At 44.2% G+C, this 21,723-nt stretch overlaps 6 protein-coding genes across 6 annotated transcripts; 4 read left to right on the top strand and 2 right to left on the bottom strand.

The window, feature by feature from the left end:
* Positions 1-1,676: 1,676 nt before the first annotated feature.
* On the bottom strand, positions 1,677-2,300 carry EAF02_004305 (uncharacterized protein; the record flags this gene model as incomplete). The annotated part of the gene is made up of 2 exons (XM_038900353.1): positions 1,677-2,168; positions 2,220-2,300. The coding sequence occupies 2 exons, from the start codon at positions 2,298-2,300 to the stop codon at positions 1,677-1,679; spliced, it is 573 nt and encodes a 190-aa protein (XP_038760060.1).
* A 2,307-nt stretch (positions 2,301-4,607) lies between these two features.
* On the top strand, positions 4,608-6,588 carry EAF02_004304 (uncharacterized protein). The gene is made up of 3 exons (XM_038900352.1): positions 4,608-5,031; positions 5,097-5,379; positions 5,449-6,588. The coding sequence occupies exons 1-3, from the start codon at positions 4,723-4,725 to the stop codon at positions 6,291-6,293; spliced, it is 1,437 nt and encodes a 478-aa protein (XP_038760059.1). The 5' UTR covers positions 4,608-4,722; the 3' UTR covers positions 6,294-6,588.
* Positions 6,589-6,863: 275 nt separating this feature from the next.
* EAF02_004303 (uncharacterized protein) lies at positions 6,864-9,047 on the bottom strand. Its single transcript, XM_038900351.1, has 2 exons — positions 8,879-9,047; positions 6,864-8,816 (listed from the first exon to the last, which is right to left on the bottom strand). The coding sequence occupies exons 1-2, from the start codon at positions 8,900-8,902 to the stop codon at positions 7,218-7,220; spliced, it is 1,623 nt and encodes a 540-aa protein (XP_038760058.1). The 5' UTR covers positions 8,903-9,047; the 3' UTR covers positions 6,864-7,217.
* A 1,217-nt stretch (positions 9,048-10,264) lies between these two features.
* On the top strand, positions 10,265-14,505 carry EAF02_004302 (uncharacterized protein; the record flags this gene model as incomplete). Its single annotated transcript, XM_038900350.1, has 3 exons — positions 10,265-10,689; positions 11,147-13,764; positions 13,820-14,505. The coding sequence occupies 3 exons, from the start codon at positions 10,265-10,267 to the stop codon at positions 14,503-14,505; spliced, it is 3,729 nt and encodes a 1,242-aa protein (XP_038760057.1).
* Positions 14,506-17,392: 2,887 nt separating this feature from the next.
* On the top strand, positions 17,393-19,228 carry EAF02_004301 (uncharacterized protein; the record flags this gene model as incomplete). The annotated part of the gene is made up of 1 exon (XM_038900349.1): positions 17,393-19,228. One exon carries the CDS (start codon positions 17,393-17,395, stop codon positions 19,226-19,228), a length of 1,836 nt encoding a protein of 611 aa, XP_038760056.1.
* A 733-nt stretch (positions 19,229-19,961) lies between these two features.
* EAF02_004300 (uncharacterized protein) lies at positions 19,962-21,154 on the top strand (the record flags this gene model as incomplete). The annotated part of the gene is made up of 3 exons (XM_038900348.1): positions 19,962-20,243; positions 20,417-20,626; positions 20,723-21,154. The coding sequence occupies 3 exons, from the start codon at positions 19,962-19,964 to the stop codon at positions 21,152-21,154; spliced, it is 924 nt and encodes a 307-aa protein (XP_038760055.1).
* Positions 21,155-21,723: the final 569 nt, after the last annotated feature.

Below are 21,723 nucleotides of genomic sequence, written 5' to 3'. Positions count from 1 at the left end.
GACACGGGAGAGATTTATCTGCATGTATTATCTTTATAGGAAATCGTTAGCGACTCCTTCAATAATAGCGGTGCCAATGTTAGTGACATGACGAAAATTGCACGCACAAAATTCGTGGGGTCGAGAATCAAGCGCTTCATGTGAGCATTTGTTGGTAGAGAGAGACGGTACAGATGTGTTTTTAAGACATGAGGAGTGTATACATGGAATCTTCAGCCATTCCCCTATAGTAGAGATGATGTGATAGAGAGAGGTGGAAAGAATCTGTCTCTTCCATAACAGACCAACAAAAAGTTTAGATAGGTTTCTGCTTGATATTTTGCCGTTGCATCTGGACTCCGTAGCTGTAATGAGATCAGTCAAAGTGGATATTATCCTGTAAACCTTCAAGCTGAATCAAATCATTTACAATCTCAGATTCTATCATCCCAGGTATCATCTCTCCTCGATCCTCATGGCGCCTGGCATTTAAATCTAGGCTAGCAACTTAGTGCGAGTATATTGCTGTATTTAGGATTGGAAAATTCAACAAGATCGTTCTATTGGATATTCCTCAGAGAACCTTCCAGCCCAATACCGTCATTTGTGATGTACAAATTGAGCATCCCGCCTCGAGCTCGCGAATCTCGTTTTGTGAACCTTGATTGTCTCGTTTGTCACCCCGCATGTTCATTTGCAACATAAATGCACGAAAAGTCAATAGACTCCATGTGGCTTTTTTGTGCCCACTAGTCCCTCGAACTATAATGTTTATAGATGTAGCTGCATTAGTTCGATCGATCGGTTACGCATGGCACCGCCGCGGGAAGATCTTACATCCCATTAATATCTTAACGGGGCGATGTAAGATTACCAAATGATTGGATCTGACACATCTGAAGAGTCACATCTAGAGATGTGGCTGCTTATGTCTGATTTACCCTGGGGTTTAAATACTGTTTACATCTTGTACCGAGTCATTGGATCTGATATCGCCCGCGAGTATGCAGCTGAATTTTGGATGTACAGTATTCAGCTCGCCATGGCGCGCTGGAGGAAAGTCGGACCTATTTTCGAGGGAACTTGATTGGTGGCTTACTATCCTTGCATGGTTATGGGGGTCGTCATTCGTGTGACTGATGAAAAGACTGAATGAGAGCTGGTGCATCGAGAGGATTAAAGTTTGAAGGATAGCCCAGCCGGGATGCAACAAGTGGTTGGGTGCGAGCTCCTTCGCCCCGGTCAGTAGTGGATGACTTTTCTTCATGTCTAGTCGAATTGAAGAGAGCTGGGAAAGAAATCGGGATAGGTTTTGGCGTCAAGAAGCCATTGTCTCACCGACTTACCAGGGAACGCAGATGATCAGATGAGATACTGGGAGCGGTCGTGTAGATGTGAATTGATTTATTGACCTTTACTAGCTACATAATAGATAAAACGAGAATCTTGCCGTAAAGGAATGTCGTAAGTTTACCAAGTCTCGCCGTGCCTAGGATCGTTCCCATGAAATTGTCCATTCCCATCCAGATTTTTCCCTGAATACCCTTTGATTACGCGATTAGAAGAATCCAAAATATCCAATAATTATTACATCCTCCTCCATTTTCCTTTCCAGCAAACACTACAGTAATACAAAAAACATCGCATGCTGTACTGTGCTATGGTATCTGTATCCCAAGTCTAGAAGACAAGACCGTCTACAAAGCAGCGACCACGGCCGCAAGAAGACCAACCATACCACCAACACCCGCAAGCCCAACAGAGTGTCCCGCATTTGCGGTGACCTCTCCAGCTGCACTAGAAGTAGCAGTAGGACCTGCGGTAGTAACCGTTCCATTCCCAGGTCTTGAAGTAGTAGCCGGCGCAGTGGTTAATGAGCCTACCTCAGAAGTCGAGGACGGGCCCGAAGAAGAAGATGATGAGCCTGGAGATGCGGACGAGGTGGAGCTTTCCGAAGTAGTCTCTGCGGTACTGGTGCTTTCGGACGCGGTTGTCTCTGCAGCTGCTATGGTGCATCTATTGGGAGCATTTTGAGCTTGTTGGATCTCTCCGGCTGCGGTGCAGGCACCGAGGATACAGGGAACGATAGCGCTGGAGATCCCGGCGAGATTGGAGGCTTGACATTGGCAGGCTGTGTCTTCGATGTCGCAGTTGGTGCCTTCTGCAACAGCTTGTGTGATACAGGCGCTCTGGAAGGGTTGTTAGTTAAGCGATTGAGACAGCTACTATGGAGTACCTACAGCGCAAGCTGGCTGACCTGGAAACTCGGCCGCAGAGGCAAGAGTGACAGTAATGGCCAAAACAACGAGTGAGAACTTCATGATGAGGTTGGTTGCAGTTGAAACTTTAAAGAAGAAGATTATACAGATGGGATTTAGAGACTGAAGTTGAAGTTGAAACGAATTGATGAAAAGTGAATTGTAGATGAGAACGATAGAGAACAAAAGAAAACGAGGAGGGGTAGATGCTGGATTTATATAGAAAGCGTGCAGACAAAGAGTTGCTTTCGATGGTATACATCATTCCTTTCAATGGCGAGGGTTGATGCGCGGCAACGAGCGTCATTCCTTAGGATGGAGGGATCATTCGAGAAGGGTCTGAATTGATTGTTCTTGTAACGATAATTCACATTACTTTCTGCCACTTCAATTTCATCCATTTTTTTCCTCTATTCATTCCCTTTCGAGGATAGAAAATCTATCAATGTTGCCCTGCCAGAAAGATACGTTGGGAACAGGAATGTACAACTGTCCCACATAATCCCGCAATGGCGGGATGTTAGACATGCGGGTATGTATGTATGCTGGTATCAGGTTTGCAGACGCCGGAACAGGAAATCCCACATGGCAATTGCAAAAGTGCCGCAATCAGATATCAGTTTTATACTGGTGCATGTATGTGTGTGGCTGGAGAATTTCGACAGTGGGGTCCTTTGTGTAGAAAATAGAAATGAGATGGAAAGTTGACGGGGTGAATGGAGATGACATTCTTCGGAGGCCGGGTTTGGAAGAATGAGAGACATTCTTCGAGAAACGGATGTTTTAAAAATAGATGATTGGTCATGAACAACTGAAAATGAGGGTTGATATTTTTATTTTTGATAGTGACAGGGAAAAATTAAGAAGCTTCGTTTGGGTAGCATTAAGAGCTCCGAGCCGAGAGCTCTTCTTTCAAAGCTTCTACTACGGAGAATTTTTGATCTTCTGATAGCTCCTAGCCGGACTCCAAATTTTGACACACTTGAGCTATCTTAGTTTGGGATTATGAGTAATCGTGATCTCTTTGAGGTTTTGGTGAGATGTCATGAGAGCGTTGCATTGATAGATAACAAGAACAATACGACGATTCAACGTTCTTGATTTACATACAAAATGATGATTAAATAGATAGACTGATATTTTGGAATCGTAATGAAGTCTACGGAGAGTACAATTTACCGAGAGTTCTGGAGCTTTGTAAGCTTAATGATGTAGTGGAAGACGCCACGATGATAGAGACATCTAAACGGATGGGTATCTACGACATTCTCGACATATGCTTCAGACATAGAGATTTTGTTTAGCGATATATATACATTATAAGAGTTCTGGCCTCTGCTCACCGTACACTGTGTTGTTCTGTAACAAAATCCTCACAAAAATAGCGTTTTTTTTATACAAATTAAAAAAAATTAATAGTATTTTCAATTTAAAAGATTTGATTTCGAAAATCAAATCATATATAAATCATATTAAAAATTAGTTAAAAAAATAAATAGTTCATTTTTAAGTATTTTTATTAGGAAATTGTATAAATTTGAAATTGAAAAAATTAATTTTTCTTAATTTGTAATATTTTTCCTATACAAAATAAATTAATTTTTTAGTTTTTTTTTAAATTTTCAATTTTAATCCTTTTAAAAGTATTATTATAAAAATCTTTAAAAAAAAATTTTTTGAATATTTTCAGTAACTTTAAATCTTTTTATAATATAATTCTTAATTTTATCTTTTATTATAATAAATAAATTAGAATATAAAAAAGTGAATAATCTTATATTTTAGTTGAAAAAGCGTTATATGTATAGTGAGCAGGGGCCAGAACTCTTACAATGATATGAATTTGAGCATAACATTCAATGTTTGCACTTGTAAAGAGATATATACTAGATAGAAAAGGAAAAGAAGGAGCAGTTCTACAGCAGATGCTACAAAAGTTACAAATATAACATTTCCAATACTTGTACTCGTTGTGCTGTGGAGTATATCGCGATCAAAAAGCAGTTTAACAGCAAAATTGAATGCGAGATCACTGCTGCGTAGATTGATGATGATTATGCAAACTGAAATCAAACAATGGAGCTTGTCTTTTCCTATTGTTCACGCAGAAACCGGACAACGCAGATGCGTGTGCATAATCACCTTGATCATCTTGAATAAGTGAGAAGTAAGAGTCTTACAAAGCCAAGTCAGTCGTCGCCTATTACCACGAACAATTCGAGAGACAAAAAAGGGGAAGATAAGCACTCGAGCTCGAGTGCCGAAAACTAACCTTAAATAAATTGACGGCGGCACTTGATTGCTTATCGATAAGAGAGACCCCTGAACAAATAACCTTTTCGTATTTCGGCTCGGCAATGGCTCTTTCAAAATAGCAATCAATCAAACTCCGGTCAATCAATGTCAGATTCTTCTTCCAACATCTTATATTTATGTCTGTATAATCACTTGAATTCCCTGGCATTCCAGCCAGCAATAATCCGTCATGTCTGCGGATATCCCGCGGACTGAAGAGAATCTCATTCCCTCCACCTCGAACTCCAACAATGAAAACCCCACCAACCCCTCCTCGCAAGCTTCGGTCGCCGGGCATATGCGCGCGAGAACAAACACGGCGGAAATTGATAGTACCATTATCCATCCAGGAAGCGTGAAGATTAATGTGACGGGCGCATTCATCGTTGATCAGGATTCTGTTTCGCCAAAGGAATTGAACACGAATGAGAGGAATTACGATACCCAGGATATTCGGCTGCCGAACCATACGGCGGTGGTCAGCCATATTGCTGTAGATGTATGAGTTCACTTTCTCGGATCACAGCTGTGGGTTGATGATTGATATACTGACGTGTTTTTAAGATCGGAGGTTCTTTAGCTAAGCTTGTATATTTCTCGAGAGAGGCACATTCGCGCGAGCCAGGCGGTCGTCTCAATTTTATGAATTTCGAGACGGATCGCATAGATGATTGTGTGGAGTTTATGAAACAGCTGCAGGTCAAGCAACAGAAACTCAATGGATCGAGACCTGGTGATTTATGTGTAATGGCAACTGGTGGAGGGGCATACAAGTTTTATGATAAGATTAAGGAAGCTTTGGGTGTCAATGTTATACGAGAGGATGAGATGGAATGTTTGATCATCGGTACTTTCTCCTCCCTTATGGCAGGCGTCCTATTGATATTATGCAATGCTAACGGAAAATAAACCACAGGTCTCGATTTCTTCATTACCGAGATCCCCCGGGAAGTATTTACATATAGCGAAAGGGATCCAATGCATTTCACCTCGCCCAGTCCAGATATTTACCCGTATCTACTCGTCAACATCGGAAGCGGTGTGTCCATGATAAAGGTATCCGGACCACGAGAATATCAAAGGGTTGGCGGAACCTCTCTGGGTGGTGGCACACTCTGGGGATTACTATCTCTCTTGACGGGAGCTCGAACATTCGACGACATGCTCGGAATGGCCGAAAGAGGTGACAATGCCAAAGTCGACATGTTAGTCGGCGATATTTACGGTACAGATTATGGCAAAATCGGGCTCAAGAGTAGCACCATCGCAAGTTCCTTCGGGAAAGTCTTCCGCATGAAACGAGAAGCCGAACGATTAGCCGAAGACTCGGGAGGACAGAATAACAGCGAAGAACCGTCTAGCTCTTCCCATTCCGCCGAGGAACCACCATTTTCCCACGGGGACATATCCCGGTCCCTCTTGTATGCAATATCTAACAATATAGGACAAATTGCATATCTGCAATCGGAAAAACATTCTTTGTCGACGATATATTTCGGAGGTAGTTTTATTAGGGGACATAGACAAACGATTAATACATTGAGTTATGCGATCAAATTCTGGAGTAACGGAGAGAAAAAAGCAATGTTTCTGAGACATGAAGGATATCTTGGAAGCGTGGGTGCATTTTTGAAGAGGAAACCAGAGGGTTGGGGACGGAGGATGAGTTTTGATGAAGGCGGGGCTTCTGGGGACGGAGGAGTAAAAGATATTGGGGATGAGCTGAAGGCTTTAAAGAGGGAAATTAGTAGAACTGAATAGGTTGTTGAGAGAGGATTTCTTTTGGGCTATTCAGATGCACGAGGGATTTAGGATAGATGTTATTTTTGTAGATTGGGTGGGGGAGTGTAGTGAAAATGCAAGAATGCAAGAATGCAGAAATGAATTCAGAATCTGTTTCGTATACCTAGATACTCTAGTATGAGAATTGAAAGAGGAAGTTTCAACACTGTTTTGATTTGTGATGGGTGTACATACATATCTAGGTACATACATACATACATACATACATACATACATACATACAACAGAGCCCACGGCACTGGAATACTCTTTAGAGAAGAAAAACAATGAGTTAGAGATTTTTTTCATGAATGTCTTTTGTTTTGTCATGTTGCGTTGCCTTGCGCTGTGTGTGGTATATATATGCATCATCACATTATCTGAGATCGAGTTCTACACACAGTCTCAGTCTTCGTCTCATGAGTTTCGATTTACTTTTTAATCCATCATTTATTATTCATCATTCATACTCATCATTCATCAATCATACTCATACTCATACATACCACACACCACCAACACACCAACACAACAACCCGCACAAAACAATATACAGAATAAAATTCGAATATTAAGATTTGAGAATTTGAATCATTGTGATATGACAAGTACCTGCCTACATAGAGGTGTGAGATACAGGATAGATGTGGGTTGAGATATGATTGAATGGGATGAAATGGTTTATAAGTAATCTTCCCTAGTGGATGATGAATGACCGACAGATGATGAAATAAATTGATGCTAGAGATTTTGAAATATACACCTTTTACCGGTTCCTTTTTACCCGTTTGTCTCCTAAGTCGAGACAGCTATTGACGCTTTACAATCTTAACGCTTGATACCTATTGAATCGGAGCAGGTCCAGAGTATATCGCAACACGTTGTTAAAATGGGTTTCGTCACCTATCCCGCCATGAATCTCCCTCCACCTGTTTCCCTGGTGTCCTTTCCTACCGATTTATTTGCCCCGTTTCCTGCTTTCACACTCCCATCTTTCGATTCTACTTCCTTCACACTCAATTCCTTGTCCCTTCTACCCCTTGCCCCAGCCTTCAATGCATCGAATTTCTCCCTATACCTCAAGAGCGTTTCTCGATACCTTTGATTATCGCGGAACAGTCTTTGATTTTCTTTATTTATGACCTTCATTTGCTCTTCAAGCTCCATTACTTTCCGAGCCATTTCATCGGTTGATTTGCCGCCTGGACTCCTATCATCAGGTCGCATTAGACGAATACTTTCTTGTAATGCCATACCATTATTCTGCGCTGACATTTCGAAAGCATGGAGTCGTTGGCTGAGTTTGTCGATACATTTTTTAAGACTTTTATTTTCGAGATCTAGTTCTTCGATTCGAATATCTGTTTCCTTACCCGCCATACGACGATTGCTTTTCGATTTGCTGGGTGAACTAGGCATGGGCGTTTCGCGAGCATCAACAAAATCATCCTCATCGTTTGGATCGGGAAAAAGTTGTGGGTCTATGCCATGCATAGACGCTGCTAAACGACGTTGTTCTTTCTTTTCAAAGGAGAGAATTTGCGCGTATGACACCATACCGCCCGTGGTGGGAACTACGTAGAAGGAATCATTGCCTGGATGACCATCACGAGCGGATGCACGGAGAGCGGCCTTGGATATATATTTGGTAAGATCAGGCTCCTCCGTGGGCAACCTTTCTCTGCTTCGGGGTCTACTTTTGCGAGTGGTTGCAGGTAATATTTCTGGTGACTTTGCAGACGGTTCAGGCTCTGAGAATAGAGGCAAGCCAGCAAACGCTAATGGGGCCGATAACTTATAAACAACACTATTGAATGCACTGTAGAACTTTGAGAATCCGTCATCTTGGGCAGTTGCAGGAGATGATTTTGGCTCAGCAACCGCAGATGTTCTTGATGTAGAAGTTTGAGCATCTGCTTTCGTTTGAGTATGTTGAGGGGGTACCCAAGTCGGCTTCAATGTGGCGTGCTCTGGAATGGATGCAACGTTTGGCTTTTTACTGCCTTCTCGACGTCCGTCAAGAGTACCTGGCGCCTGTAAAGCTGATATACTTGGTGAGAGTGGCTGGCGACTATGACTTGAGCGTATGCCTCTTGCAGAAGCTAGATTACTGGCGATCGATGAAGACAATTCGCGCGGAGGGAGGCGCCTGGGAGTTTGAGAGCCCGAGGTATTTCGCGTGCGAGGGCCAAGGTCTGATTTGGAAGAGCGTAACTCTGCTACGGCCGCAGATGTCGATACAGGTTTCTCCGTGACAGCTTTTACTTCTGCTTCATTCGCGTTCGGGTTCGGAGTTACGGGGTGTTCAGTGGGGTATCGAAGGAGTTCTGAGAGTCGCTGATGATGTTGTTCTAAAAGTCTCAAAGTCCTAGAAGCTTCTGCGCTTCCTGTCCCAGATGCAGCTTTCGCAAATTCTCCTGCAGCTAAGGCATGTTCATTTATTGCAACAGTTGTATCTGAACTATGCGTCGCGAGGACTGCAGCGCGAGCATGATCATGGGCCTATATTGGCTATCAGTTAGAGGTGATCATGACGTCTGAACGTAAGATGGAAATATCTATACCAACGCCAATGAGGAAGCCTCCATAGTTATCAAGGATCCAAATTTGTGTAAGTCATACAGTCAACTTCTATTCAAGAGACCGTAGTTAAGTTAAGATGAATTCCAATATTGTTTGTGTGTAGGTGGACGTTTGGAGAATGAGGAGGAATAAGGCTGGATGTGAGGATCGGATAGGGATAGATTAGGCTGTCTGGGGTAGTCGGCATTGCTTATCTTTCCACCTGACTCGGCTAGTTCTCCGTAGACGGGAGATACTGCACTGCAGACCTAGAACACTCTCCCCTATTGGAAATGTAGATGTAAATTCTACATCATTTACAAATGCGGCGAAACGTTCTTCTACTCAAGAAAATCATGTATTCAGGCAGGTAGATATGTAGGTAGACATGTAGGTAGATATGTGGGTAGTTAGATAGAAGTAATGATCTCACAGTGGCCATTTTCAGGTGTTCAATGCATACCGGGTAGGTACCTAAAAGAAGACAGAGGAGTTCAAAGCATCTTGTCGAACGTACGTGCTAGTTACCACGTACACCTATTTATAAAGACACAGCAAAGATTGAGATTTACCCACCTGATAGATACTGCTACTCTATCATGAATTTGAGCAAAATAGCCTTGACAGTCAATCGAATTAGCCTCAAATCTCCAACTAGGTGCCCGTAACTTTCTTTCCCTTGCATAACTTGGATGCTCGGCTACCAATGACGTGAGAAGGAGACTGAATTCACAAGGAAAGCTCGTGTTGAGTGAGTAAAGTACCTGGGTAGGCAGGGGCAAGCAAGGTAGTTACCAAGGTAGGTAGCGTATTGAACTTTCTGGATTATGGCGGATGTAACTCAATCAATTAAAAGTCCTGGGTAGGTAGGAATGATGATGAGAATCACAAAGTCTTTGAAAGTTTGTTGGAATTTAACCTCGTTTGTTTGGTGTGCGTATATTTAAACCATTGTACTATTCCATACCGTATGAAATTCAATTCCATTCAATTCAATTCAAGCATTATACCTATTAACGTGTCATAACGTCAGGTTTTTCGAATTGAAAAGTACAGTATAGTACATAGTACCGATACTTTTATGAATGATCTTTACTTCATCCCAAAATCAAGTCTCGTTCCAGTCGAGCCGGTTGTGATTGCACCCATCATACCTTCTTATCTGGGATTCATTTCATGGACCTAGAACTTTGAATCTACATATTCCAACCTCCGAATCTACCGTATCACTTACTCCGTACCTATTATTCGCATATCGCACAATACAACCTACATTGCATATCAATATCTCCATCTCGAAAAGACTGTCTTTCGACCGCGATCCCTTCCTCCGTGCATGGGAGATCCCAATTACCCAATCTTACCGATTTCTGGCTGATACCCCCGCCATGGACGACATTCCCACCTCGCCAACGGCCTCCGAATCGTCCAAATCGACGGGTATCTTTTCGAAATCGCGAAATGGAAGGAGGCATAGAAATTCAACATCACATTCAGTAAGGAGCGGCGCAAGTGATGTGTCGCATGGTTTCCGCGCCTCGTTAGAGCAAGTGATAGATAAAATCAAGAAAGATTCGGATTCCGAGGAGGAGAGCCATGCGTCGAATAGCCTCAAGAAATTTGTGCCCAAAGGATTCGAAAAGAAGAAGAAGCGACTGCAACGAGAGGAGGCAGAACAACGTTTGGCAGAAGAAGTGGCTCGCGGGAAATATATTGCTGAGCGAGGGACTCTGGAGAATGATATCAGAAATCCCATCAACAGAAACCCTTCTGGTGGAAGTAGTTTGTTAACATATGATTCGGAAACGGAGTCGTAAGTAACCCACCCACTCTTCCCATAGGTGTTCGGATTTGATTGCTTGCTCTCCTTTTTCTTTTATTATTTCATTTCCCTTTGCTCCCCTCACCGACAATTGTCTGTCAATCCCGCGCGGTTATTTCAAGGTTTGGGGATTACAATGAGACATGGTTTAAAAAGCGAAAAAGTTTGGGGGACCCATTAGGGGTATCTCAGGCGTCACAACCACAACATTGCAGGCTTATTCCCCATTATCATCGTCAATCTTGCATGCAGCCCAGTTGTACTCTAAAATCACAACATCGACATCGCATTGCCCACCGAGTCGCTTGATTTGCGATTTCCATCCATTTCGGATCCATCTCGCACTACATTTTACCTATTTTTAGCATCCATCTTTGCTTTGACGTGTGGAGAACTGATCTTAGCTTGGAGCAAATTAAGTTTCTAATTCAAATTGCTGCTTTGATAGGGCCGCCGAAACACCTCCACCATTGACTACGCACCCTTCGCACACTGGATATCTTACTTCCTCGTCCCCACTCATACATACTTCGACAATTCCACAAATCGGACCCTTACTTTCTCACTCAGAAGGAGAGCCATTCGCAGATTCCACAGACAGTCTGGCTACGTCCGAGTCAGCTTCCAAGAGCCTTACCCAAAACCTTCGAGCTCCCATCGACGGATCTCAAAGACGCTCATCTTCACCAGTTGGCAGACTCAAAGACGTCTTCAAACCAAGACGCGGGTCAAGCACAAATACAAGTCCAGAACGCAAGACTGGAGGGGGCGGGGCTGATCAATCACTGAATACAAAGGACGGTGGGGCTGATTCCAGGCGGGGAAGTCTCATAAATGTGAAAGTTGGTTCAATCTTTTCTGATAAACAGTTCCCCCCCGGTAAGTCTCGATCTACAACATCATCTCCTGAAAGGCCACAAATCGAAAAGGGCAAACTCACTACCATCGATACAACCCCACGTCCTCAGACTCCACCATCTGTGAACAGGCCGGCCCCTGTTATTGTTAATACGCCTCCAACACCGACGGACACAAGATCACCGCAATTTACTTCTGTCACTAGCTCGGAGTCCCCTACCAGGTTCGCTGCAAATGTTTTAGTTTCTCCTTCTGGAAATATGATATCACATCGACGAATTCGATCAGGTTCTGCTTCAGGAGTCCCAAGTAAATTATCGAATATCCAATCTGCGCCGCTGACACCCACACCAGAGAACGGAGCAATTACACCAGGACAAAATCAATCGGGATTTTTCTCCACGGTTTTCTCTGCAGCTCAGAACGCTGCAAATACATTGAGCAACAGTATCACAAACACGTCGGTCCCAGGGGGGGCGAGGAGTAAGAGTGGTGCACACACAATACCAGGTATACAGGAGATTGAGAGTCCGGAAGTCGAAGCATTAGGAGAGAAGACAGATACAGAAAATCTTATGGAAGAAAAGGAGCCAGCCGTCAAGACATTGGGCATGGGAGATCTTAGTCTGAGCCAATTCGGGATTTCAGAAGAAGGAAATACTCCAATAATGCCGAAGTATCCAGACGAGGTTCGCGGAAGGCCTGATCCCGCTAGGGATGACCACTTTTTCGCGAATCGTTCTGCCACTGCCCCAAATATGTTGACTGGAGAAAATCTCGAAGCGGTCGCTACACCTCAACTTGAAGACTTACATACTCTTGCACGTCCACGTTCTGTCTACGAACCAAGCGCGAATGGAGATCGAACTCCTCCAAATGGAAGTGTATTTGAAGGGAAATCTGGTATCCAACGTAGCGGCAGTATACGAAGCGGCGTTAATCACAGGAAAAGGGGCAGCTCTGCAGCAACTGGTACAACAATTGGAGCAGCAATTGCTGCAGCTAATTCATCTATCGGAAGCCCAGGTTCGGCGGCCCCCAAGATCACAGGGTTTGCAGTGGCAAGCAAGAAGAGAAATAAGGATTTTCACGCGCTTTTCAGAAGCGTACCCGACGATGACTATCTTATCGAAGATTATAGCTGCGCTTTGCAAAGAGAGATTCTTGCCCATGGTCGATTATACGTCTCCGAAGGTCACTTATGCTTCAGTAGCAATATCTTTGGTTGGGTGACAACATTGGTTATGAGCTTCGACGAGATTATTTCAGTGGAAAAGAGAAGCACAGCACTGCTATTCAAAAACGGCTTGATGATTTCAACATTACATGCGAAGAATGTTTTCGCTAGTTTTACAAGTCGTGATTCGACGTATGATCTCATAGTCGGTATTTGGAAGATTGGCCACCCGAATTTAAGAAGCTCGTTGAATGGGGTTACCCTTGAAGGGACTGGCGGGGACAAAACTGTGAAAGATGATGGCACTGTTCCTATTTCTCGTCCAGGTAGTATCTCACAGTCCTCGGATGACAGCGAAGGTAGCGGGGAAGTCTACGATGAAGATGAAGACGATGAAGACGGTATGAGCTTCACGCAAGCCGATGGTAGCGTCGTGGGTAGTGAAGCCGGTGAAAAGGTTGTCAGTAGAAAGGCGTCCGCTGCTGTTGTGGCCAATGGGGCTGGGGAAGGAGGTAAACAAACCAGTCCAACAGCCGCAGTAGACTTTCCTGGTCCAGCTACACATGCCCCAACAACTTGTTCCGATGGCGACACACATTACGCGAAAATACTCGCAGATGAAGTCATTCCAGCTCCTCTGGGAAAGGTTTATAGTCTTATGTTTGGACCCGCATCTATAACCTGGATGCGAGATTGGCTCACTAATGAACAAAAATGTCTCGAGCTCACTTACGAAGAGAACGCTAAAATCCCCTTGTCCTTGGAGAACAAGGTTCGAAATTACACCTATATCAAGCCTTTGAATGGCGCGATTGGTCCCAAGCAAACCAAATGTGTCTCTACAGAGACTCTGGACGCCATGGATCTTGAGAAGGCAGTTTCTGTAACGGTATCAACAGTAACTCCGGATGTACCTAGCGGGAACGTTTTCAGCACCAAGACTAGGTATTGTCTCTCATGGTCAGAAGGCAATGGTACTCGATTGCAAGTCAACTGTGCAATTGAGTGGACGGGTAAGAGTTGGCTGAAAAGTGAGTACAATGCGATCTTCACACATATTGTATTGTCATACTGATTTAAAAACAGCTCCGATTGAAAAGGGCGCGAATGATGGTCAAGTGCAATACACGAAAGATGTCATAGCTGCACTCAAAGCGGCTGTCAGTACCAAACGCTCTGGAGCACCGGGCGCTCCTGGTAAAGGCAAAAAGAAAGGTCGCAAAGGCTCGCGGGCAAACAATCTTAGCAAAGTTACCGATGGCGCTTCTGAGGCTAAACCAGAAGCAACTAACTGGGGTCTCTTTGAGCCCATTCGTGGTATTTTTGAGCCGATTTTCGATATCATAAAACCACTGATGACAGGAAATATACTCTATGGACTTCTCGTCGGACTTCTAGTAGCAAGTTGGTTCCGTTTCGGATTGCCTATTGGGGGTGGCGGGAACAGAGATATAGGAATGAGCTATCTAGGTACTCCGGAGAGAATCGCAGCATATGAAGAGATTTGGAGAAGAGAGGAAAGTGAACTTTGGCTGTGGTTAGAGGAGAGGGCGGGAATGGATAGATTACGAGAAGTGGGAAGAATGCCCATGGAGAGGTTGGATATAGAGGATAGGTTGAGGAGTGAAAGGATGGATGAGAGAGAGGTAGAAGATGCAATTAGGATTACGGAGGAAAAGTTATTAGTTTTGAAAGATGTGGTGGGCAAGAAGAGGGACAAGTCAAAGAGGGTACAAACTCAGGAGCAGGAGACTTCAGCTAGTGCGGCTTAGGGCTCTAGCGGATGGGCGAGCGGTCAAGGATAAAGATGGGCCAGGAGGCAAATGGTGTATGCCAAATAGCGTGTTATACCATATCTACAGCGTAAAAGCTCTACTCAGTACAACACTCCACACAGATATCTCTGTTGTGTATTTTCTTTTTTGGGGTTCATTTTCATATGTTTGGGAGGCTGAGTCATGGTGGTTGTACATCATTGGTGTTTGGGCATATATGGAGACGTATAAGGAGAGCATATGGAGAAGGGCATCAGAGGACTGGCATATCTGCTACAGCGTTTCCTTGATCTTTTGTGTCTTTTTATTGCATTTTTGGGATGGGGGATAACATATTGTGAAGATTTAGCGGGTTGTTGTTAGATATCACATCTTTTAGCGTTGTTGTCGGTAGCTAGGCTAGTTCTAGGGGGGAGTAGGAGGGGGAGAGAGGAGGAAAAAGGAAAATAGAGAAAGTAGAGAGCGGAAACGGAAATATATGGAAATACATGGACACATCAAATTTGATGTTGAAATTGATTGGAATGTTTGGTTGTGCACTTTGATGTGATGTGATGTGATATGATTGTTTTTTATGTGGTTAGACTAGTCTGTGGGAGGACGGGTACCTGAATATGTCTCACATCGTGTGTGGAAGAGGGAGAAATTGATCTGGGAATCTGATGGGATCTTGGGTAGTTATCCGGGGTTTGATCTAGGAGGAGAGAGGTGTTGTGTTTATGGGTGGAGAGGAGGGAGGAGGGAAGAAGAGTGTTTCTGGAGGAAATGGGAAGGTAGTTTAGGATGGTAGTATAGCCTTCTCTTCAAGCAGAGACAGGTTCTTCACAAGATGTTAAACATCATATATCATATATCAATATTAATGTCAATATCAATATCAACATCAACATCAATATCAATATCGATTCCAAATCTACATCTACATCTACATCTATCGTACATCGTACCCCAAACATCCACTTTTTCTCAGAGTGGGGACAGCGGACCACCAATCCCTAAACCCCTTGAACCATGCAGCTCATGCTATGCTACAATGCCAGCACAGCACTAAAAGCTCCCGTCCCAAAACCAAGTTTCATAATTCTTCCTCGAAAGTTCTTCAACGCCATCATCTATATATTTCTTTTCCAACCTCCTTGAATCATACTTGGATTTTCATCCGGAATTGCCGATATCATTCGATATCCGGAAAAAAGGTCTAGTTGCAAAATAAAACGACGATTTCTCTTCTGGACGTCAAGGGAGAATCCATCTTGTCTTGCTTCTGAATGTCTTGGTTTGACAGAATGATGTTATGAATCAGAGCTTTGTACTTTGAAAGATCAAATCGAGTCCAAGAGTCCTATGTCATGAATGATATCTAGAGCCTCAGATCCGATCCGACTATATCAATGATATTCGATATTCGATATTCTAATTGATAATTGAGATTGACTAGATCAATTGAATCAACCACACGGCAACAAAATCACGTACACCGTTTCTTTCAAATGTGATTGATACACACATCACATCACATTTCCAGTCCTTTCATCTTCACCGAAACCAGTATTCCACCAAACCACCGAGTTGCGTTGCGTTGCGCATTGACGGATACCCACATCTTCTCCATACATGTGTACAAAGTACTCGATTCTTCACTGTTCACTCACCTACGGGAACGGTGTACTTCCTTTAACCGCCCTCGAAACGAAATTTGCAATTGAGTCAATCATTGTGCGAGCATGATATCTTCAAGCCCATCGATACACTCTCTAACTTGTCCTCTCTTTTCTCGCCGATTTCCATCAATTCCTTCACTGTCCCGAAGTTATAATTCAATTTGCGCTTCAAGAGCTCTCATCGTCCAAATACCGAGGGAGAAAATATCCTTGCAATCAAGCTTATAATCTTGGAGATCTTTGTGCGAATACGTAATAAGCTGTCCAGCTGTCCAGCTTTCAAAATTCACTCTCGATATCAACATCGACAAGTAAAAAAAGACCAATTCTTTGGATTTCAGAACAAGCCAAAGGATCTGGTTTCTTGTATTCATTCTCATTCTTAGCTCTATTGTTTTGGCTTGGTTGTTGAAGTGCTTTGATTCAACTTACCCAGCCTTCCTCTTTTTCCACCTCTCTCGTTTAAAAATAGCCCACCATTCGTCCAACCTCTTAATATCTTATTCACACCGAAAAACCACCTTCTATCATCTTTCGACTCTTGAAATTCACTTTTCTGCCTTTCACTTTTGGTCGTCCCCTTCAAATCCCCGGAGGTACTTTGTCTCCATCCCCATCTCGACCTTCTTTGTAGGCGACAACTTCAACAACCAACAACTTACAACCAAAACAACATCAATAAATTTAGCAGCAGTCCTCATACTTTCTCCTTCTATCCTCTAATCTTATTAGCTTCTCTCTATTTTTACACACAAGCAACGCTTCTCTACTTAATCCCATTTCGGGCATTCTATTGAGCAGCGTTCACCTTGTTTTCCTCTCACCCAAATTCAAGAAATCCAGCAGAGCTGACGCTCCCACCCATCCCCATATCTAACGACCGTCACGATACCCACGAACTCAACACGCCGAAACCCGAACAGCGCCAGCAGCGAAGAACACTGCGAAGAACTCACATTGAAGCAGCTTCAGCTGGAATCTCTCCTTTACCTCGAATCAAATTCGCCCATCGACAATCAAGTGAAGGTGACTTCACTCATGACATCGCAGACGATCCCGATACTGAACCTCATCCATTAAGTCCCTCTCCGGAAGCGGAAAAAAGTCCCGCCTATCCTCCACGTATCGATAAGCATACCGCGAGTGCCATCCTTTACACCCTTGAAGAAGCGTTACGCCAACCCAATCTATTCACTCCAGATTATATTGAAGAAAACGCTTCAATGTCAGATATGTTAGGAGGAGCCCCGAGCTCGGCTAGCAATGGCGCTAGACCTGTAGCCTCTGGTTCGCCCCACATTCGTGGTCCCAGAGATATTATGAGAGATAGACAAGCTCGCGAAGCTCGAAAAGCATCTGAAGCGTCGGAACAAAAAGCCCGGGCTGCCGAACAAAAAAGAAACGAGGAAGAATTAATGCGTCAAGCAGAGAGAAGAGCTGCTGCTGGCGCTGCAGCACAAAGACTCGAAGAGCAAGGACAACCTCGAATTTCGAGCAATTCCCAAAGAGTAGATCGAAGAGCCGCAGATCGAGCTACAAGTGGCGGGGAAAGTATCAGACCAGTCGATCAACCAATGCAAAGACGTGGAACAACATCAAGAACTCCTACAGGTCCTGAAATTGCACCTCTCAGATTACCAATGGCGCAATCAAAACCCGCCGAGGCTGCTCCAAGTCAACCCAATTTATCTTCTGGAGCCGGTCCAGCTCAACCTCCGCCTTTGACCGTTCCAAGCCGTGATGGCCCAACTCGATCATCGTTCCCGCATGCATTCGAGCGCTGGGAGACTCTCTCTGCACATTGGGAGGGTCTCACAAGTTTTTGGCTTCGCAGACTCGAAGAGAATTCCTCGGAAATTAATCGCGATCCATTGTCACAGCAGTTATCCCGACAAAACACTGATTTATCAGCTGCTGGCGCAAATCTTTTCCATGCTGTTGTCGAATTACAACGTTTACGAGCTTCCTCTGAGCGCAAATTTCAAAGATGGTTTTTTGAGACAAGAGAACAAGAGGAACGTGCGACAGAGAACTTGGCAGTTATGGCAAAGCAATTGGAGGATGAGCGTAATTCCAGAGCTCAAGCTATTCAGGACGCTGTTGAGGCATCCAGACGCAAAGATCATTCTGATAAAGTAATATCTGAGTTGAAGAGAGAGCTGGAGATCGCTAGAAGTGAGGCTCGTAGAGCATGGGACGAACTTGGTCGTCGTGAGACGGAGGAACGCGAACGAACAATCTCTTTGCGAGAAGGTCAGCCAACCTTGTTGGGTGGTGTCCAGGTTGTTCCAATGATTCAAGGTGTACCAAGTCGTCATGGAAGCACAGCTGCTCGAGATCTTCCTCCAACAAGACAAGGAGGTCCTTCTGATTCTGGAAGTGGAAGCGGAAGTGCGCGCACAGGAGGTCGATTCGCAGATCCCGAGAGTCCAGCTGGATCGAATGAAGCTTACCAACAATATCAGCGCTCTCAACGTGCAGAACCAGCTGATCCATTTATTGACAATGTTCGTCAGCGTCGAGGAGCTGCTACAACATCCGGACCATCTTCATCTCAAGCACCAGCAGTACAACCTGCCTCCCCAAGTACTTACTATCAACAACCTGAAGGTCGTCCAAGTACTCAAACCGGCAGGACCGAAGGACAGTATGATGGATCAAACAGTGACGAGGAATATGAGGTTGATGAGCAAGGAAGATACGTTCTTGACGCTGCTGGAAACAGAATTCCATACTCAAATGACGATTCTGATGATGATACGGCTGAGTATGAGCATAGTCCTCGTCAACACCGTCAAGGTCGTGCTCCAGTTACTGGACCTCCGATCCCAATGGCCGGCGTTGAGTACGGACAAGGTCCAACAAATAGCACAGCCGGCAACCCAACTTCTGCCCCCGCTGCCCCAGTCGATTACACAGGATCAGGATATGGTGCCGGTGGCTCAGGTGCAGGCTGGGAGTCCTTTCCTCGTCATCATCATCCAACTCGTCTCAGTGATGTTTTGGAAGAAGATGAGAGAAGCCGTACCAGTGCTAGCCAAGTCAGCCGACGCGAATAGACGATGTATAATGATCATATCATTATGATTTTTCAGTGGGTTTCCATCGAAAATATGTCATCACATCATCATTGGTTTGGTTTGCTGGATTTTTCTTTTTTGGTTTTATCTACACGAGATGAATCGGTTCATCGAGATAATAAAATCCCTAGAAAGGGTACTCCATAGGCGTACTTACTTCGTGGGAATGGCGTCCTATTTTTGCTTTATTTCTGTTCACTTTCCTATCTAATAGAATATCCCAGGAAAGGACAGAACGGATTGGTTCCCTGGGAAATGCATATGCATGGAACTGGCGTTGCAAAGGAGTTTTGGTACATTAATTTGAGCGAAGAAGGAGCATATTCGAATCGATGCATCAAGCAAGAGAAAGGGAGGGCCCTTTTAATGTACCTCTGTAAGATAGAGGAAGAAGCTGCATATAGTATTTACTAGGAGTTACAAGAGCAGTAGAGATAGTTAATAATGAAAGAAAACTTAATAATGTGACTAAAGTCCGTTGAAATGTGATCTGATGCTTGTAGCGAGGGGGTTGATCTGAGGAATTCGAATGAAACTAGATGACGCTGCTTTAACCAAAATAATTTATCTTAGTGAAAACCGGAGCCGGACTAAAGCGGCGTCCCAAAGGTGGGCTAATTGATCTGAAGCTCTAATAAATTTCAAGCAAGCATCATCAGTTCATAATCGCTTCCCCTCTCCCGAAGCTTTCTACATTGTAACTACAGCAATCATGTCAAACGCTATATTACCCACGAGTCGCAATATGCTCTTTACGATCTCGAGGACGGGTGCGAAGAATGCGCAAACTTTCGGGCTTCAATGTCAACGATTATCTACGATTTGCGCTTCGAGAATTCCGAGGGGTGTACAGAATAAAGCTTGCTTGAGCGGAGTGAAGGGATTCAATGGGTCTGCGAGTGCAGGGGTGAAGAGTATGGGATTGGGTGAGGAGAGTGCGGGGAGGAGGGGGTATAAGACGGTGCAGGAACAGAGGTCAAGATATAAATCTGGGGTAGGGAATTTGTTTCTTTTTTTTCTGGCTGGGTGGATGGATGGAATTTGAGGAAGGGTGTGGATGGGGGTGGGAGATTGCTCCTGCTTAAGAATATGTGACGTTTCTATTGAATCGTATTTGGAATGTGTTGTTGAGGACGAATAATCGCTAACGTGTTGTATCTGGAACAGCCTTTTTCGTGGACAGCAGGAGTCCTGTTTCTTGGAGCAGGCGCGGGGCTGATCTTCTATTTCCGATATGAAAAAGCGAGGATGGAGAGGAAGAGGATAGCGGAAGCTGCGAAAGGTGTAGGGAGACCCAAGGTTGGCGGACCGTTTGAGTTGCTCGATCATAAGGGAGGCAAATTCAGTAGTGAGGATATGAAGGGAAAATATAGCTTGGTAGGTTTTAATCTTTCTCCTGCGCAGTCGGATACATGTGGAAGAAGGAATTTGGGAGGAGAGGAAGAAGAGTGCTAATGTGATGAATTCAAATAGGTTTACTTCGGCTTTACCCACTGTCCAGATATCTGTCCCGAAGAACTCGACAAAATGGCTCAGATGATCGATCTCATCAACAATTCTCCCACGCGCACCTCCTCTACCCCCGCTCTCCTCCCTATCTTCATCACCTGCGACCCCGCGCGCGATACCCCCGCCGTGCTGGCCACCTATCTTGCGGAATTCCATCCTAGCATTATTGGGCTCACGGGCACGTGGGAACAGATTAAGGATATCTGTAAGAAATATCGGGTTTACTTTTCGACGCCCGAGGGCGTGCAGAAGGGCCAGGATTATTTGGTCGATCATAGTATTTATTTTTACTTGATGGATCCGGAGGGGGATTTTGTCGAGGCGATTGGGAGACAGCATAGTCCGGAGCAGGCGGCGAGGATTATTCAGGAACATGTGGGGGATTGGAAGAGGTGAGGTGGAGTAGTCGGTTGGTTGGTTGTATGAGTTATATGGATGTAGAAATGATCGGTTTGCGATGAGGTATGCTAGATGTGGGGAAGGGGGTGGAAATGTGTTATTATTAGATGGTTGGCCTTTAGAGGCCGTGTATATGAATATTTAGCCATGAGTGTAGGGATTAATGAAAAGCGCACGCAGCTCTGTATATGCATCTGTATAATGTGATGTTCCTACTGGAAGGTCATGAATGGGTATTGATTGGTTTTTATCTTCTTCTGGGGCATTTTCAATGGCAAGTCGCCATGATATACTTGGATTAGCTGGGGGTATTGGTTTGTGTTTGTATTTGTTGGTGTGCATATTTTCGTGCATGTAGTATGTATATATGTATATGTGTATGTGCGTTGCTTTATTAGATTTGTATATGTTAGTTTGCAGTGGGTAAGTGATTCTTTTGGTGGGTGGAAATTGAATAGAAGAGGGGGGAGAGGAGATGAGATGAGATAATGGGGTTTGGTTTGGTTTGGTTTGGTAGGTAGGTTCATTTCTTTTGGGATTGATATTGCGGTTTTTGGGTTTATCTT

This window comes from Botrytis sinoallii, assembly GCF_014898435.1.
Source record: "Botrytis sinoallii strain Bc 23 chromosome Unknown BSIN_006, whole genome shotgun sequence".
NCBI classification, from domain to species: Eukaryota; Fungi; Ascomycota; class Leotiomycetes; order Helotiales; family Sclerotiniaceae; genus Botrytis; species Botrytis sinoallii.
The sequence above is the reverse complement of the archived record's forward strand: the minus strand, read 5'-3'. Positions and strand labels throughout refer to the sequence as shown.

What these genes read in the sequence shown, in the direction of transcription:
- EAF02_004304 (XM_038900352.1), top strand. Translation starts at nt 4,723, where the DNA reads ATGTCTGCGGATATCCCGCGGACTGAAGAGAATCTCATTCCCTCCACC. An exon ending in TCAGCCATATTGCTGTAGAT is followed by an intron (nt 5,032 to 5,096) that starts GTATGAGTTCAC and finishes CGTGTTTTTAAG; the next exon opens with ATCGGAGGTTCTTTAGCTAA. An exon ending in GATGGAATGTTTGATCATCG is followed by an intron (nt 5,380 to 5,448) that starts GTACTTTCTCCT and finishes AATAAACCACAG; the next exon opens with GTCTCGATTTCTTCATTACC.
- EAF02_004303 (XM_038900351.1), bottom strand. Translation starts at nt 8,902, where the DNA reads ATGGAGGCTTCCTCATTGGCGTTG. An exon ending in AGGCTTCCTCATTGGCGTTG is followed by an intron (nt 8,817 to 8,878) that starts GTATAGATATTT and finishes TAGCCAATATAG; the next exon opens with GCCCATGATCATGCTCGCGC.